Source organism: Frieseomelitta varia, unplaced genomic scaffold (assembly GCF_011392965.1).
Source record: "Frieseomelitta varia isolate USP_RPSP 00005682 unplaced genomic scaffold, Fvar_1.2 scaffold_853, whole genome shotgun sequence".
NCBI lineage: Eukaryota > Metazoa > Arthropoda > Insecta > Hymenoptera > Apidae > Frieseomelitta > Frieseomelitta varia.
In genome coordinates, this window is record NW_025110649.1 from 54,932 (window position 1) to 73,263 (window position 18,332).

Sequence of the window (18,332 nt, forward strand, 5' to 3'; positions counted from 1 at the left end):
GCAATAATTGCAACTACCTAAGCGTACTCTTCTGCTAGCTATACCGTGTCTTTGCGGTTAATAATGAATTAACGTCTTTAACTTTCTTTTGTTTCTTTCCTTTAACTGATGTTCATTCAAATTTGTATTTCTATTTAATAAATATGAATATAATTCATATTTATTAAATAGAAAAATGTATATAACAACAAACGTATGAACATTTTTATTAATATTTTAATATGTAGTAATCGAAGAGTATATATAAAACTTTTGTAATAATCGAATCTAATAAATAAAGTTACTGAAAATAATTGATTTCAAAAGAATTTGGTGAGCATCACGACTGAGAAAAATGGTAAGCGGAAACGATCTCACCAAACGGAAGCTGACACATTCAAAATGCAGTAATGGGTTCCTACGGACGTAAAGTACCGCAAGCCATGGCTCACGTACATACAATATCACGAACGTCTTCAAAGGACTGTTCTTTTCATTCTGTTCGTAATTTTATCATTTGATATTTCATACTTTTAAACACATACTATTCACACTTTCTAGAAATAAGCAAAAAGATAATTTGTTGATAAGACAACACATTATCTTTATATTTATATTACGTTATCTTTTTGTTATGCAAAATTCGTCTGAAATAAATAGAAATTAAAATAAAGTAAAAGAAAAATTAAAATTTACACTATTACGACATTATTTAAAACTTATTCATACGTAGAAAATTTTGAAGATCTGAAGTACGAACGAGCTGTCGCGAACAATGCACAAAATATCATAATTGCTTGTATATAAATCATAGAAAAATGTCTCATGTATAAACTATTATTAGTTACTAATTTCTCACGTATAAAGTACAAAAAATGAGTTATGAAAGAGGACGCGATTAATCACTATGATTAATCTTCAAACAGATTATATTGATCTTGCACACAGTGAGCAGATATACTCTTATACTGTTCAATGAAATATTTTTTCTCCTTGTTACGAAATGACATTTAATCACATAAGTACATAAATTCCAAACCAAGCACACCGCCAATGGAAACAGGTACTATAAAAACTGTACGAACCGTGCATGCACGTAGAATAACTAAATCCGAGATTGGCGAGTACAGATATCTGTCATAAATCAGATACCTTCGGTGACTGAAGTTCAGTCCCTAATTTATAACGAAACAGGTAACCACGCGGAATAGAAAACGAAGTCATTGACCAGGACGCAACAATGGGACAAGGTTTCAGAAATGCGTTACGTCCGCGTCATAATTTCTAGAAGTGGCAGTTTTCAGATATAAGGTTGAGGGCCAATGAGTCATCGGGAATCACCATCGGACTTTCTATCCCCTTCTTTCTTTTCTCGATATATCGCATTCACCTGGTCATCATCCGCGCTTCCTTGTCTCACTGATATTAAATTTGTGCAGAGTCGATAGAGACCGCGAAATAAAAGTAGTGGCCTCTTATTTAACATAGCCGACAAGGCGGCAGTCGCTCAGTCGCCCACCGACCGTAACAGAGTATTCGTATTTCTAAGTTAACATATCGGTGAACCGGCGGCGGAACACGCTACGATTCCGGAGGGAGCATCCACTCGCACAGTGAAAAGTGACAGTAACACATCGTCATGGTTTTCTTGATCTTCACGCTGGGTTTCTTATTGTCACCGAGTGAGTCCCTTTCTTCTTTTCATTCTCTTCCTACGCCGGTGATTCACGAAAAAGTTAGAACAGGCCTGAAACTTGGATTTCGGTTTGCAGCAACGTAGAACGAAGAATTTTTGTAGAAATTTCAATTTGGAAGACGATGACATTTAGGGAACTTTTTTTTTAAGGATCTCATCGATCTCGATTGACGAAAATTCTTGTGGTATTGAGGAATTTCTGTAGAAATCATCGTGATAGATTTGGATCTTGATCTTGAAATTGTAGAGTTTTTATACGAATGATAGTTGAAGTTTTGGTTTAAAAATTTGCAACAGTGTTGATTCAAGATTTCCTCGAATTTAGGATTCGTGTGAATGAAAATTCCTCGACACGAAAATCAAAGAATTTTTAGGGTAGTAGATCCCTGAAATACTAAAGTTTAGTTTGAAACTTTGCTGCGTTTGAATTTTTTTTTAGGAATCCTGAATCCTGCGTCGATATTTTAATTTAACACAAATGACTAGAGAAATATTTTTTTTAAAATAGTAACAAAAATGTTAGTTTGGAATTTTTTAATAGTTCAGAACTTTTTAAAAATTCGAACATTTTTTAATATAGAAAATATGTGCAGTATATGACATAAATTTTTATAAAAACGTCTTAATTTGGAATTTTATGTTAGATTTACTTCAAGATTTTTTAAGAATTAATGAAAATTTTTCTAACAGAATTGGAAAAATATCTTTAAACTTAAATTAAGGCTTATAATATTACAAGTAATACAGATGTAATATTGTTATCACCATAATCTCGTTCAAGTGGCAATAAGGGTGTAAATGTTACATAAAATGCACAGATACGATGACACATTTCATTTGATAATGTTGTCAATAAATGAAAACTTGAAACATATCAAGATAAGAAACTAGCAGTGATTACCTACGTATCATGCGCTCAAACATATTTTCTATATTAAAAATACAACGCTCGTCTCTTTGATTTTACGTTGAACAAAGAATAGTTCAACGTAATTATTATTTGTCAGATAATTATTATTTGTCAGATAATTATTATTTGTCAGATAAACATCAAATAAATTACCAATTATCGTAAGTTTCGATTTCAAGTACCATAGAATCGCCATACATTTCGGTATGTGGTTATGAAAGATACTTTTAAATCAATGATACTTGTTCACCGCATTAAAAATAAAACGCTTCTTTCTTTGACTTTTTTTGTTTAATTCATTCAGAATCAACGTTACGCAAATGCAATATTTCATTTGCAATTTTCACTTCAACTATCTTACACTATCGAGTCCGTTGTTTAACATTGTAGCTGTAAAATAGAATTTCAAGAATTTTTCTGACATCTTTCCATCGTTATTTCCTCTAACCAGAGTCTGCGATCGTATAAAGTTAAAAGAAATTCGAATATTTTTATGATAAATTATTACTTGACTTTTAATGGATTAACAAACAATCAAGTGTAATAATTAATTGATAATTTAAAATTGGATTACTTAACGATACGTTAATTTCTGATTTCAAGTGCCAGATAAATGAATCTTGATTATGACAATTGCAATTCGTCGTGTGTTTCGGTAACTGGCTATAAGTATTGTGTTTCGTAACTGGCTATAAGTATTGCTTCTAAATTAATCATACTTATTTACCATATTAAAATTCTTTGACTTTCTTCGCTTGACTTATTAAGAATCAACGTAAATACAAACAACATTTCGTTTGCAATTTCCTTTTCTCAATTATTTCACAGTTCTATTGTTCTGAAATTATAATCACAAAAAGTAAACTTCAACAATTCGTTCAACATCTTTCCATCGTTATTTTCTCGAACAATCGTATAAAATCAAGATTTAATTGGCTTAAATACTTTTTAAATATTTATGACAAATTATTACTCGGTAGATTAATAAATTGCCAAGACAATGCAAAACTGGACGCTGCTACTAAAATTTCCAATTAACATAGATGAAAAGAATCCCGATTATGATCGTTTCAATTCGCCATACGTCTCGGTATGGCGGCTACGAATGGCCGTTTCTGAATCAATCGCATTTATTATTAATATCACGAAACCGCTTAAAATTCACGATGAGGTCCCATAGCATGGTCGATGCATGTTCAACTCAGGTCACCGGTTGCATTCGCGGCGTATGTAAATGGCACAATTAAACAGCTTCGCCGCGGATTCGCCACCTGGACGAGACACGTTTCGCGTGAGATTAGAAGTAAAAGCGTTACACAAAATTCGCGAAAAGGGAAAGTTGAACATCGTTCAGGTGTGATCTGCGGATTCTCGGATTCATAAGCGTAAACAAAATCGCAGATCGTTCGTTGTTCCCAACGATTTGTTTTCATTAAAATGCCATCCAATTAAACTTCCGTTCGAAATTATATATTCCTATGGCTTCGTCTTATGGGGCATTTTTCTCTTCGACGGCTTGCGAACATCAAGTCTGACACTTTTTTATATTCCTTTGAAGGAAAACGTGTTTCATTCTAATTGGTATTTTCTCCGCAATTATTTTCTTCGCGGTAGAGATTAATCTTACTGCAGTTCTGAAATTTTTACGTCAAGCAACTTTTTCTTTGCTATTTTTAATTGGCATTTTCTCGGCAGCCTTTCCCTTCAATTGTTAATTTTCACATTACTGCGAGATTTTCAATTTTAAAGTAAACGAAATTTAACCCAACCAATCTTTTTCACGTTTACTTAAAGATGAATAATATTTAGTAGACATTGATCGTACAACATCTTTCGTTGCTTGCAAATGCAATCAGTATATTTGTCATCGCTTTAATAATAATCTTCCTTCTTTCAGTATTTTCGTAATTTATCTATATCGATCGTTATATAATATTCCGTATAACGTTGCTTACAAAGCTTTTTAATTCAGTAAAAGAATACATACGTACCAACAACAATTTTCTCACACTTCAGTCAAGAAATTGAAATACTTCTCAACGTTGGAAAAATACAACGAAATCAAAAACCGTGCGATTAAACATACTGAAAATGTTTAATAAAAATAGAAATGAAAAACGGAGAGATTTAATCAACTTGCGATAACCCGTTTGTATTACCAGCTAGCATATCTTCTTATGTAACAAATTCTACAAGAGTCTCAAAAGCTTCAAGTATCGCATTGACATGATTTAATAATATGATTAATGAGTTTATGAGTTTATGAGTTAAGAAAGACCGCGATAGATTCGAATTTTATCCACCGAATATTTTCGCTGCTATTTGGAGGAACAGGCAGTGTTGTAAATTAGAATAAGATGAGATAATTTGATGTTCCTTGAGCGAGCTTAAGGTTAATTAGCGCAATTTATCGTTTAAGAAATCGAAACTGTCAACTACGGTTTTTCTTGAATTCAAACGTTGCTCACGTTTATTTCCACTCGTATGGTGCGAACGCTTTGGAAAATCGCGAACGAAATAAAATAGACGACGCATTTGTCACTACAATGTCTGGAATGCAATAGCCCACACAGTAATTTTGATTTCAATTACAGATAGTATTAACAATCGAGTGACGCAAGAAATCGTCAATTTCGTTTATCGTAAACTTCCAGTCTCCAGAAGTTTCTCGATATGTTTCCCACGTCACAATTGACTGATAAATTTATCAGATCGAAACCTCTTGCTGTTTATTTTTGCCTACAGCTGCGTCGTTTTGTATTTTTACGAAATCGAAGAAACCGCAAATTCTTTTGACAAAAATTCTTTTCACTATTATTAGAACGCTATCTGACTTTCAAAGTGGCACAATTTCTTTCTGAGAGAAAGAGTAACTAAAATAATCGATATATTCGTTATATAAATATTATATTATATATATATATATAGTGTGTAAATTTGTTTTATACGTATATGTATATTATATATAATAAATAAAATAAGCGATAAAATAAATTATTTTCTATAGAACGAGGCGGATAATTAATTTAGAGCACGTTATCATCAAGTTTCTCGTTCGATTTACATATCGGAAACACGTTTCTTATTAACATACAATAAAATAAACGTCACGTGAAGTAAATACATCGTGTTATACATTATGAAACTTTCTCTCAAGGTCTTTCTTTTTTAAAATCTTGACATCCTACGTATCATCAATATCTTCAATACCTCAAACAAAGATTAAAATAAAGTAGCATACAGATATGTATAACTGCACATTGGAAACACGTTGCTTATTGACATAAAACAGAAAAGAAGTCACGTAGAATAAGTATACATGTATTGGTTTAAAAATTTTCTCTCAAGCTCTTTCTTTCCTTCTTTGAGATCTTCTATGTCCTGTGTATCTCCGACATCTCAAGTAACAATTTAAAAAAAAGAAATAATATACAGCCAAGTTCATTTAATTTTGAAATGTATATTTTATTTCTTAGAGATACTTTTCAAAAATATTTGAAATGTAAGGAGAGAGCAAGAACGAGATAGACATAACATGATTAATGCTGATATTTGAGAAATTCAAGGTTCTAAAAATTCTAATCCAAACCAAACTCAAAAGGATGCATATACGTATAATATATGAACAAGTCCAACGTTACGACTATATTTTTGTATAATTTGCACAATTTGCTACATGCTACGTGTTACGTAATATCGAGAAGGAAAAAATCGGCGGAAAATCGTGCTGTATTTCCACTGTGAAATGCTTGATCAGATTTTAGTGAATTAATTCGTGTGTGAATCACGTACATATGTGTTTTCATCCTTTGTTATCACCTGCACTTACACTATTTTTAGTGAAGATATCTCTTAATCAAAAGTGTTAATTTTTTTTGTTTTTCTTCGATAAAGATTTTTAATCGAGAGAAAAATATTTTTAGATCATTTGAGGACGTTTGAATATAGATACGTATATATAAAATTAGTGTTATGCAAGATAGAATTGATATCAAAATAGAATTGTTGATGGCGTAGATAAAAAATAGACACGAACATTGAATAAAGTTTTGTAGGCTAAGTTATAACAAAAGTTAAAATGAAACCGAAAAAATTAACTTAAAAAAACTAGTGAATTTCTATTGTCTGTCTTATCCGCGCGGAATCTTGTATTGTACAATCGGTTATCGGCAGCACTTAATAGTGAAGAGTTTAGAAATCATAATTGATCAATTTCAATTATTCTTACTGTCCAGAAAATTATCGAACCTCTATTACCCGAATCCCTCGGTCATCCGAATGTCTATTATGTTATATAATATAAATTAATATTCAGAGATATGCTTTGAATTTTTCAAGAACTAATTTTCAGAATATTTAGAATATTATAAGAATATTATATATAATATTTAAATTATTATAATCTTGTAAAAAGAATCGTGCAATAATAAACCTGGACTCAAACTCGAAGCTTCTACTTCTAGAACGCACCGTTGATTTTATTCTAAAATGGTTTCACATCACGTGGCTAAGCGAGGATGCCTATTTTTCTTGAAAATACTATAAATAGTCATAGTACGTAAGAATATCGAAAAATTTTTTATGTATGGCCGAATCTACAATGAATTTGAAGATTGGAATCTCCAAGAAGATTGGACGAGACCAGATGGATTGTTATGCGACCAATTTTTCTTTTTAATTATAACAGTTCAAATTATCATTGCTATTGCTTCAGTTATGCTCTTCACTGTACAACATACACATGCCCTAAGATTCAGCACATGTTACGTATAATGAAACTCTCTTTCTAAAGTGTATAATGAAAATCTCTTTCCAAGTTCTATTTTTTGAAATTATCTTCACCAAAAGAATATGATTTCGCACAAATATCCGGAGCCTGATAATTATGTTATAAGACACATTAATAATTTTCCGACTGTGCACAATTTTTAAATTAAGAAACGCGAAGTGAAGAAATTCGATTTTCATGTTTTTCCGAATTTTAACCAGAATATTCTTCCGAATATACCCGGATTTTTTCCAGTTCATAGTCCTCGAAATGTGAAATCGAAAGGACCTCCTACTTGGCCGTATGCCTGGAAACAGAATACCGATCCTGAAACAGAATCGTCGTTTCCTTCACGTGTTGTCATTCGACGCACGTGTCGAGCATATGCGCAGGATCTGGAAGCACGATCTCTATGCGAGAATTATATCTTTCGGTGACAGTACAAGGGCTGATTCATTAATCGGTAATAATAAAGAAGCGTCGTCCTCGCTATGCGTAAGGAAGTGGCCTAATTCGCTATCCCGCTCGGAACTTCGAATTTATCGTACTTCGGATCATGAATAATCCATGCATATGTCTTATGCGACCTAAGAGACCACTGTGACATTAAATAGTACGCTTTTCCGATAACGTGGAACCTTGAGAGACTTTCTAAAAATGCAATTGTAAATGCCTCTTTGCCTTTGTCCTTTCGAATCGATGATTTCAACTTGATATATCAATTTCGTCATCATGACTTTTGTCTCTTTTTCTCAATTTATTTTTATGATGTAATTTCTTTCGTACATATATATATATATATTCTTTTTAATTATTTGTGTTTAATTAATGTAACACTCTTTTTACTCTTTTGTTATACAAATAATTAAATTTTATAAATAAATTCCAAAGATTCGCCTAATGCCTTGTCGTCGCGTCCTTTACCTAAAATCCACAATTTTACGGAGTTTCAAGAAATTGAAGTACTATCACGCTGTTAAACAAATCAATAATTTCCGTTACGTAATTATTCAAACTAACAGACGAGTTTACTTCCATTCTGCAAACAAAATTTTCACATTTGTTAATGGACTATTTATCTGCTAATAACAGTCGTCAGCACGCCTAACGACAAAGAAAAAAAAAAAAAAAAAGGAGGGGGAAGATGCTCGTTGTGCACCGGTTACGAAATTGCTCGTGTGCAACATGTAACACACAAGGCAAGCGTTTTTCGTAGATGTCCTTGTTGCATGCGTTAAACAAGTTCACATTTTATTATTCAGCAGTACGTCAAGCGGTACATCTATCATCCCGAGGTATTTGATGTCGCGGCACGTAACGGTATAATCATTGCAATCGAATTCGTAGGAACGAATCGATACACGATGTCGAATAGTCTATCCTATACAAGCGCAAGTGCACGTGTGTGTGTGTGTGTGTGTAAATACACGAGAGAGAAACATTAGCGGGGGCTATCTTAATCCGCAGAGGCTAGAATAATCCATCTGTGACGAGCCGAGTGCAAGAACGAAGCGAGCTTGTAAATCTTTCGCAAATCGACTTTCACTGGAGTGTCAAGAGGTTCCCATGGGAACGCGAAATCACCGCGGATCTCTTGCCAACCGAGATCCGTCTATTTACCAAGTTGCGCCGAAATATTCTGCGTTTTATCCGTGCAATTCGTCGCGATCCATTTAATCCTCAGAACGAAGTCAGTTTCGATTTCTGCGGATACCTCACTCGCTGAATTACATTTAAATTACGCGTTAGACACGCATGTATTACGATTCTGTTAGGCTTGGAATATATCGAGATCATGAAAAATCGCACAGAATACACATAACACATGTGAAATAACTGAGGTATAGTGCTTTCTACAAGTTCTTCGTCGGAATTCTATTTTTGATATTTATATCATGAATGATCTGAGTCTGCATGAAAATCCACAGTCTAATAAGAACTATAAACAGATAATTAACGTGCAGTTTGCTTTCATTTTAGATCTAGTTGCCGGCAACTTCAGCTACGATGGCACCAATGGTAAGTTAATTGTGAATATTTGTATATAAGAACAAAAAAGGGGAAGGGGGGAGAGAGATAGACATTTAAGACTAATTTACGTTACGATAAGCAAGAATCTGTAAGTAGCTTGTTTATCATTTCAACGTGATGAATCCGCTTTTCCTTTTCTTCACACGTCGGCATAAATGCCATTCTTTGGAACGCCATTAATTATTCAACATTTCAACATTTTCCAACTCGTACTTACGACTCAGACGTGGAATAGTTTACATAATGAGCACTTATTATGCTCTTTTTTTTTATTAAACGAACGACGTTTCAGAAATTCAAAAAAAAAAATTCATTTCCAGGTCCGTCACACTGGGGCAAAGAATACAAGACGTGTTTAGGGAAATACCAGTCGCCGATCGACATTGAAGAAAAAGATGTAACAACAATGACTTTTCCAGAACTGCAATTTTCTGGCGTCGAAGGTTCCCATAAGGCTTATATGACAAACAATGGCCATACAGGTATGAAATAACAAGGTCGATATATTGACGAGCATGTATATAAATGTATGATAATCATCGTCTAGTCTTCTGTACATGAAAAAAGCATTTTACATTGTTGAAACGTTATAGATAGATACAAGTGATTATCAGAAAACCATTATCGACTGATAACCATTATTCTTTCCTCTTTGAGTTGATAATTGTCAAAATTTCGACTTTGGTCGTATGTCTGACTTTGCAAAGAAAAATTCGTGAAAATTTGTTAACAATAGGAAGCTCAGTAATTAATAAATTGCTAACTTTTTTATGTATTCGTAAGGAAATTTTGGGAAAGTATGAAATTAGAATATGCATAGAATGCACTTTGAAAAAAATAGTCAAATCTAACAAGATATAGCACGTTCTATAATATTTAGCACAAAAACAATTTTCTATCTATATAGTTTCTATAATATTTAATGTTCATAGTTTTATTATCAAATAAATTGATTAAAAATTAATATAATTAATAAAATTGTAAAATTAATATATATCAATTTTACTATCAATATTTTCTATAATATTTGATGCTTATATTTTTAGTATTCATATTTTAGTAATAATAAGAATAATATACTATTATTTTAATGACAATCTTCTATAATAGTTAATAATATTTAGTATTAGTATTACTTTCATTGTTTCATTTTAATCACAATTCACTCTTTGTAGAACATTTGATATTGATGTTTCTACTACTTTCATTACATTCTCAAGAGCATCAATCATTTGCCAAGTTCGTAGTCTGTTGATCAAAGAAACTGTTTCAACAATATTATTGATAATCGCAATGATAGTACATTACGAAGGATTATAGTACCGGAAACTTTTTTCCAATGATTTATTAAGAACAAAGAGCAAACAAGTTATGTGAAGAGACCGACATTAAATATGCGTGATTCAGATGGATATTCATTTCATGACATTGCAATGCAATGTCTATAGTTGCTAGATACAATGATAATTTAAGAATCAATAATTCTCTATACGTAACTATTTTTATCCTTTTGCATACTAAGGATATTGCGTCGTCTAATTAGAATACGAATTTGTTTGTCATTCGTTTATTTTTGCATTAGATCCTTTTGCATTTTCATCATCATGTACGTACTTGCACATTAGAATATTAAATGTTCCTATTTTTCTCAAGACACATCGAGTTGGAATATAAATTCGATCGTTATTCATACTGTTTAACTCTCTATAAATAGAAGTTGTATCACGATTACATTATTTAAATTATTACATACAATTGTCGCAATCATTATTATATATTATCAAATTATTATGTTAAGATTGTATCGATTAAATTATTGTAAAATTATTAATCACTTGTATCTACCTGCTCCAACTAAAAATCTGGAAACTAATAATAATTGTTATAAATAAGTCACTTGGTATTTTGATGATAATATATTGATCAAATTCCAATTTTGCAATGGTATAAAAAACAAAATTCAATGGATATATCGATCAAAGTCCGTGAAATAAAATTTTCAAAATGCGGACACGTGAATGCGGGACTTTCAGTTTACACGGTATCGGTTATATGAATATATAACTGTAGGTCACTTTAATTTTTAGCGATATGCCACTCGTTGTTTAAATGTTTAAAATGTTGAATCATTCGGAAATTAAAGTTAACGAGTATGTAAAAACTAGCAATTACGCATTCAACACCGAGTTTCCAGCAATCTTGCGAACACAAGAATGCTTGAGAAATTTTTCCACTTTTTTTTTTTCATCGTTACCATAAAAATAGAAAAATTTCAAAAATTTGATGCGCCGATCATCATTCCGATTATTCTGAGCGTTCCTCGAACGTAACTCTTATCCTTGAATAGTTGCAAATTAACATTGATTATTGCACGTCATAGACATTGTCTTGCCGCAATTAAGATGAAACCTCAATGAATTGCGCGCATTAGAAAAATGGCCTCCAGAAAATAAGACTATTTCGTCAGATAAACACACGATATCGATTTTTCTAGTGATGATCCAGAGTTTCGATTCCAACGTCCCCTCGATATCGGGAGGGCCTATCAACAGCACGTACGTGTTCCAACAACTGCATTTCCATTGGGGTCCAAATGATAATCAAGGATCCGAGGATCTGATCAACAATCATTCGTTTTCTATGGAACTGCACGTGGTCCTTTGGAAGAAGGAATACGGCTCGTATGACGAGGCTATAAAGCGAGATGATGGACTCACTGTGCTCGGATATTTGTACCAGGTATATAAATAGTACATATTAACAATTATCTTAATTTAATAAGAGAGATCGGACTAATTAATTTAAGGCCAAGATTGAGGATTAATCTATTAAGGACCAAGCGATAATTTATCGTAATATTATAAATACTTCGATTTCTTGAAACTTTATAAAATTGTAGAATCCAGATGGAAGATACAGTAATGAAAAACTAGTGAATTCACGAAATTTTCATTCATAGTTACAATATTTAAAAAATCGTATAAAATATTTGATACTTCTAATAATACGTAATGGATGAAATTTCTTTTAATTAATTTATTTAATGAAAAATTCGCAAAAGAGTCATTTACAAGACTCTTAAGTTTATAATAGGGCTTATTTTATAGATTTTATTATACATTTATGATAGAGTTATTTATAATTATTCATAAAGTTTGTACAATCATTATATACACTTATAACAAAGTGATTTATGTTTATTTTATAGATTTATTCTTCACACATAATGGACTTATTTAAAATAATCCATAAGATTTGCACAAACGTTATCATACTTATAATAGAGTTATTTATGCTGTTTATGTTTGTTTTTTTCTATCTATCATTCATTTGTAATAATTCACGAGGTTCGTACGAAAATCCTCTAGTCTCTATCAATGAAAATTTCAAGCAATTCCAAGTGAAATCGTAGGAGGAAGAATCGTCTTGCTATAACGTTTCCATTATGGATATACTATGTACATAGTATCTGTTTTCGTAAGAGTTATATACACCAGTGTTCGTACTCCAAACGTAAAATCAGTTATGTAAACGCACATACGGTGCTAACTAGCTGTGCGTACGTAATCCTTTACATTCATCCAGTGTCATTCTGGATCTCTTTAAATTGATTCGGATAATCTGCCCGAGCGGGAATGAACAAATAAACGAAAAGAAGGATACTTTCGAAAGTTTGCTTTTTAAAAATAGAAGCACTTTATACAAATTCTATTCTTATCTATGCTCACACTTCAATAAATCCCACCGAAATCTGTTTGAATGTTAAGATGATTTTAATCAATGAAAAGAACATTGCAACCGTGCTTCGTTCTGGTAGTTTTATTAAGAGAAATGTAAAAAAGATAATTTGTAGATACTTTGCCGATTTGAATCAACATATTAGACTTTATTATGATTTGATCGGTATAGCTTGCTGCCTTCAACGTTAACGAAGGGCAGCTGGTTCAAGTTAAAATTCTGATTAGTGTTAGGTTTGACTGGATAATTTAAATAATTTGACTGGATAATTTAAATAATCAGACAAACATGAATTATATCAGTAAGGAACGAATGTAAGAGCAAGTAAATAAGAGAGTTAATTGATGAATGTGAAAATACTGTGAAAAAGAAAACGCACTGAGAATGCTGAATGTAGACACACTGTGATCCTGAACTCGCTTAAACTCTCCTGCTGAACTACCAAAGTAGACTCTATTGTGTTTTTCCCGTGAAAGCTAATTAAGTTAAGAAGTGCAGTTGAGCGAGGTCGGTCCCATAAAGTAGTATTTACAATTACCTTATGGGCCTAGGATGCGTCCTTCGCATTATATTTTATATGTTTGTTGGCCTTAACTGCAGTACCAAGGCCAGAGGGACGCATTTGCTACGCTTACCTCTTGGCCTGAGTTTTATTCTCGTTTTATATTTATTTTGCAATAAGGAAACTTAAGAGCCTTGGAATTGGTATGATTGCAACAATGAAATTATAGAAAGGACATGAGAGGGTCACGGGAAAACCCTACCGTAAAGAAAATGATAAATTTGAAAGTTATTATCCCTGGCTCGATGAATTTATTTTTCGCATAGTTTGGCCACCAATTGTGTTCGGTAGGCCGAACATAATTGATGTATTTATTTTATTTTCCAAAAATAGGAAATAATACTAAATTCTTTATCTACATTTATATTACAAATTCGATCAGGATCGAATCTCCTATTTATAGAAGATAAGAAAGAAGGATGGAAAGAATATTGTAGTAACTTTATTAAGAGAAATGCCTACAGAAAACAAATAATTGACACATTCGCAAGTTTCTTCCTTTTGAAAATAGAAAATCGTTATACAGATACGAAATACTTCGATAATTGATGTTAGTTTGAAAATAAAGAGACCGACTTTTTACGTCAGTTTGAAGCTAAAGAAAGATGATTTCTAAGAGAGTATTTCTAAGATGATTTATAATCCCGTTAGAACAATTTTATTCAGAAAATGATTGTTACAGGCCACGGATGAACCGAATCCAATGTTCGAATCGATCGTGCAGCAAATACCGGATATAGTCGGAGTTGGCAGCAACATAACAATAAGTGATAACAACGTTCTAAAGAAATTGGTCGCGCCTGACATTGCATCAGCGCAAAATTATTTCACGTATAGAGGATCACTGACCACACCTCCCTGCCTCGAGATCGTTCAATGGATCGACTTCGTGAAACCTCAACATATTTCCCACGAACAGGTATTTCGAAATTTAACCGAGTTCGACAGAAATTTCATTGGCGTGCAAGGTGCTTTTAAAGTATTTGTCTGAGTTCTAACATCGTCTAACAGGGACCGTGGACGAATATTGTACAAACATCTTTGGCAAACGCTTTCTTTCGTAGCTTGATTATTAGAAACCTTTTACCGGGGAGGAGAAAGTAATTTCTTTCAATGGTTAAATAAACTTCTATTCTTAGTTATGAAATTGACAAACCACGTTAGCGAATGAACTGGACTGGAATTTCAGTCGCTGACGTGAAGTCTAGCGAGAGAAGATATTCTAAATGTTTTAAGTTTAATTAGTAGAATCTATTCTGATAATATTCAATTAGCAGAATATACTCTGATAATATTCTGAATATTCCAAGTAAAATTAGCAAAATATATTCTGATGATATTTTAAGTGTTCTAAAGATATTCCAAGATCTAAGTGCACACTAAAAGACGTTCTAAATATATCCTATGTATAATAAATCGAACTTATTTCAATAATATTTTATAAATACTCTGAAAACGATCAGTGAACAAATATTAATATAACAAATATAAACGATCAGTGAACAAATATAAACATAATATTCTGAAAACAATTAGTGGAATATTAAGAGAAAGAGAGAATTGTTTGGAATTCCACTAACAGTCATAATTAATTGTCTATATTTACTTGATTTGTTTGCAGCTGGCTGCATTCCGCAGTATTCAATCCGCTGATGGCACGAATTTAACGCATAATTTCCGTCCAGTACAACCATTAGACGGCAGAACGGTCTATCGTAACATCGCTGGTGCGGAACCTTCCACAATTTCGCCAGTTTTTAAACAAACTCCTTCTACTGCTTCTGTTCCTGCATCTTCTCCCGCCAAGAAGCAGGAAACTATAAATAATGATGTTACAGAGAGTCCTATGGATAACAATAAAAATGGTGAAAATTCTGCATCAAGCATGTGGCCTGTAACACGTGTGTATTTTTTCTATTTAGAATTGCAAATTTTTTTAATGGTATGATGTAAATAAGTCTAGGAAAATAATTTTTATGAGTTAATAATTAAGATTAATGATATGACATATATTAATTCTAAAAAAGTAATATAATTTCAAATATTGGATAATTATATGTTTCTTGATTATTATTTATCTCTGTTGCAGCATTTGCAGTGATACTTGGAGTCATATTTCTGTTACCATATCAATAATACAAGATCTAGTCAACCAATTTGACTATCGTGTAATTCAAAGTGATCCAACATAAGTATTTATATAATACGTTTTCTTATGACAAAGATATTATTTATATTTTTCGAAGCATTTCTATTCAAAGATTTTATTGTTTGAGATACTTATTTCTAGAAGAGTAGAAATCAATGTTTTCGTTTTCGTCGATTACATGTATATTACCATGTAATTTTTAAACAATGTACATAAATATTTAAGGAATGTATTTTTACACTGACTGATTATAAGCACTACATGCACAAATGTTATCCTATAGTCATTTTTTTCACAGTGTGACAATTGAAGCAGTAGAAGTAGAAAAGAAACAATAATGAAATTTAAATGTGAAGTATTCTCTAAGTTGGAGCCTACCAAAAATTTTAACATATATTTATTCAACAGTTCCTACTGCTGCCATGATAATATACATATAATTTATTTAATCTTGTAGATAATAAGTTCTCTTCACGAATGTAACTATGAAATGTATTGTATTGAAATCTTTGTGATTTAGATGATAATAAATATTAATATACTTTATTATTGTGTATATTATACTCGTATATACAAAATTACCAAAATATGACAAAACGTTTCAGAAATTAATATCAGATGGGTGATTTTGTCTGATCATTGGTTGCTATGTTCACCACAGCAGCTAAATCATGCTGCCCTTGCTTTAGACGCTCCCTTATGAGTTCGGCTATCGCTTTCTGAGTTCTCCTCTCTAATTTCTCTAATTTCTTAGCAACATCTCGCTTCAAATCCCAGTCTGGTTTCCTTGGGGCTAGATTACTAATATCCTATAGAATTACGTTAAGTAAATATCAAAATAACAGATATAGAGACAGCTCCTCTATGACAACTCTCACATTTGATTAAATAAATAACAAAGTGACAACCGATGCAGAGAAGAATTACTAATAATCTCCTCTATGTCAACTTTCGTATTTGATTAAATAAATATCAAAATAACAACAGATACGGAGAACAATTACTTACAAGCTCCTCTATAACAACTTTTGTATTTGCAGCGCTCAATTGATCTTGCACCTCCTCCTCTACATTTCCTGGCTTCGCGTCTTCTAATACCTTGTCTTTGAGGTTCTCATCTTGCGGTTTGTAACTCCGAAATTTCGGTCTGTCACAATGACATGAACAAACGCAGATATAAACGTTAAATCCTCCGAATCTTCGGATAGTTGAGGTTAAGAAATTGAAACTACTTGAAAAGAACGAAACTCACTTTGGTAACTTACTGGCACTTTCGTTTTTGTTTTCCTTGTTATCCTCAGTTTTCCGTTTCAGAGCTTGCAACCGTTCTTTCCTTTTCAAAGCTTCTTCCTCCAACGAACCTATCTTGTCCTCCGCCATCTTTGTTTTGTTCGAGAGGTGGCGTCGACGTTGGCGCGATTAGTGCCGGCGCGCTCATTTTTAAAACGAGATAAACAGCGGCGACGTCGATTACAGAAAGAAAGAGTTTATAAAATTAGTTATTACCGTTATAAATTTATTGTTACAAAAGGGGTAGTTCCATTTCTTAAAAGCAAGATTTATATGGAAAGAACGAGGAGGGATACATTTTTTTTTTAAACGAATTAGTTTATTAACATCTTTACAGTTTCGAAGATCGTAACAGTTTGGCGTCAGATAAATTACAAGGGAAACTTGTCGATTACATCTAATATCACCTACCCTAATGTTATATTAATTTTTAACGTATGTTCAAGTCTTAATGCATGTTTAAAAACAGCTTGCACGCTTGTGTCTTTATTGTATAGTTCTTGCGTGAAATGCATCCTACACACGTTTCGTTTTATTGTTCTACGTACAAACGATTGTCAAAATTTTCAGCACGAATACAAATTTCAAGAAAAGGATCATTTTCATTTGCACACGAATATAGATTTTCATATTTATTTGTAAATATTACCGTAATTCTTAATTTCGAAATTTTCACGGCCTAATCCGTGAAAATTAAATTATTAATTTAATAATTAATAATTATTAAAATTAATGTTTTCAGGTGTATGTTGAGACTATGAAGAGTCAAGTGGTATTACCAATGTGAAATTATATATATTATATATACCTGAAGGTGATAATTCTATGCTACAAACTGTAATTAACACTAGATTTAACAATCTTTTATTATGTACTTAAATATAGTATAATAGATTACAACTGGAAAGAGATCTTACCAAATATCAATGTGATAAATGAAAGAAATTCCAATTATCGTCTTATAACTTTGTCCAAATATTTCTTCAAATTATATATTATATTTTATGTTATATGCCTAAATTTAACATTCTCAAAATACTCAATAAAATTTACAATATCTTCCTCTTTCAAATATACAAAACATCTCTATCTTTAAATGTGTTACATTTTTATTCAGTCCTGTAGCCAAAGACTTAGAATTAAGCCAAATATAACAGCAGAAAGAAATAAAATAATCCAATTGTATTATTATTACCCATAATTGTTAAA

General features: G+C 32.0%; 2 protein-coding genes across 2 annotated transcripts; one reads left to right on the top strand and one right to left on the bottom strand.

Moving 5' to 3' along the window:
- Positions 1–1,454: 1,454 nt before the first annotated feature.
- On the top strand, positions 1,455–16,379 carry LOC122536606 (carbonic anhydrase 2-like). Its single transcript, XM_043669087.1, has 7 exons — positions 1,455–1,661; positions 9,334–9,372; positions 9,705–9,866; positions 11,879–12,123; positions 14,367–14,603; positions 15,306–15,585; positions 15,774–16,379. The coding sequence occupies exons 1-7, from the start codon at positions 1,619–1,621 to the stop codon at positions 15,818–15,820; spliced, it is 1,053 nt and encodes a 350-aa protein (XP_043525022.1). The 5' UTR covers positions 1,455–1,618; the 3' UTR covers positions 15,821–16,379.
- Positions 16,360–17,252, bottom strand: LOC122536610 (coiled-coil domain-containing protein 12). Its single transcript, XM_043669096.1, has 3 exons — positions 17,086–17,252; positions 16,842–16,980; positions 16,360–16,642 (listed from the first exon to the last, which is right to left on the bottom strand). The coding sequence occupies exons 1-3, from the start codon at positions 17,211–17,213 to the stop codon at positions 16,448–16,450; spliced, it is 462 nt and encodes a 153-aa protein (XP_043525031.1). The 5' UTR covers positions 17,214–17,252; the 3' UTR covers positions 16,360–16,447.
- Positions 17,253–18,332: the final 1,080 nt, after the last annotated feature.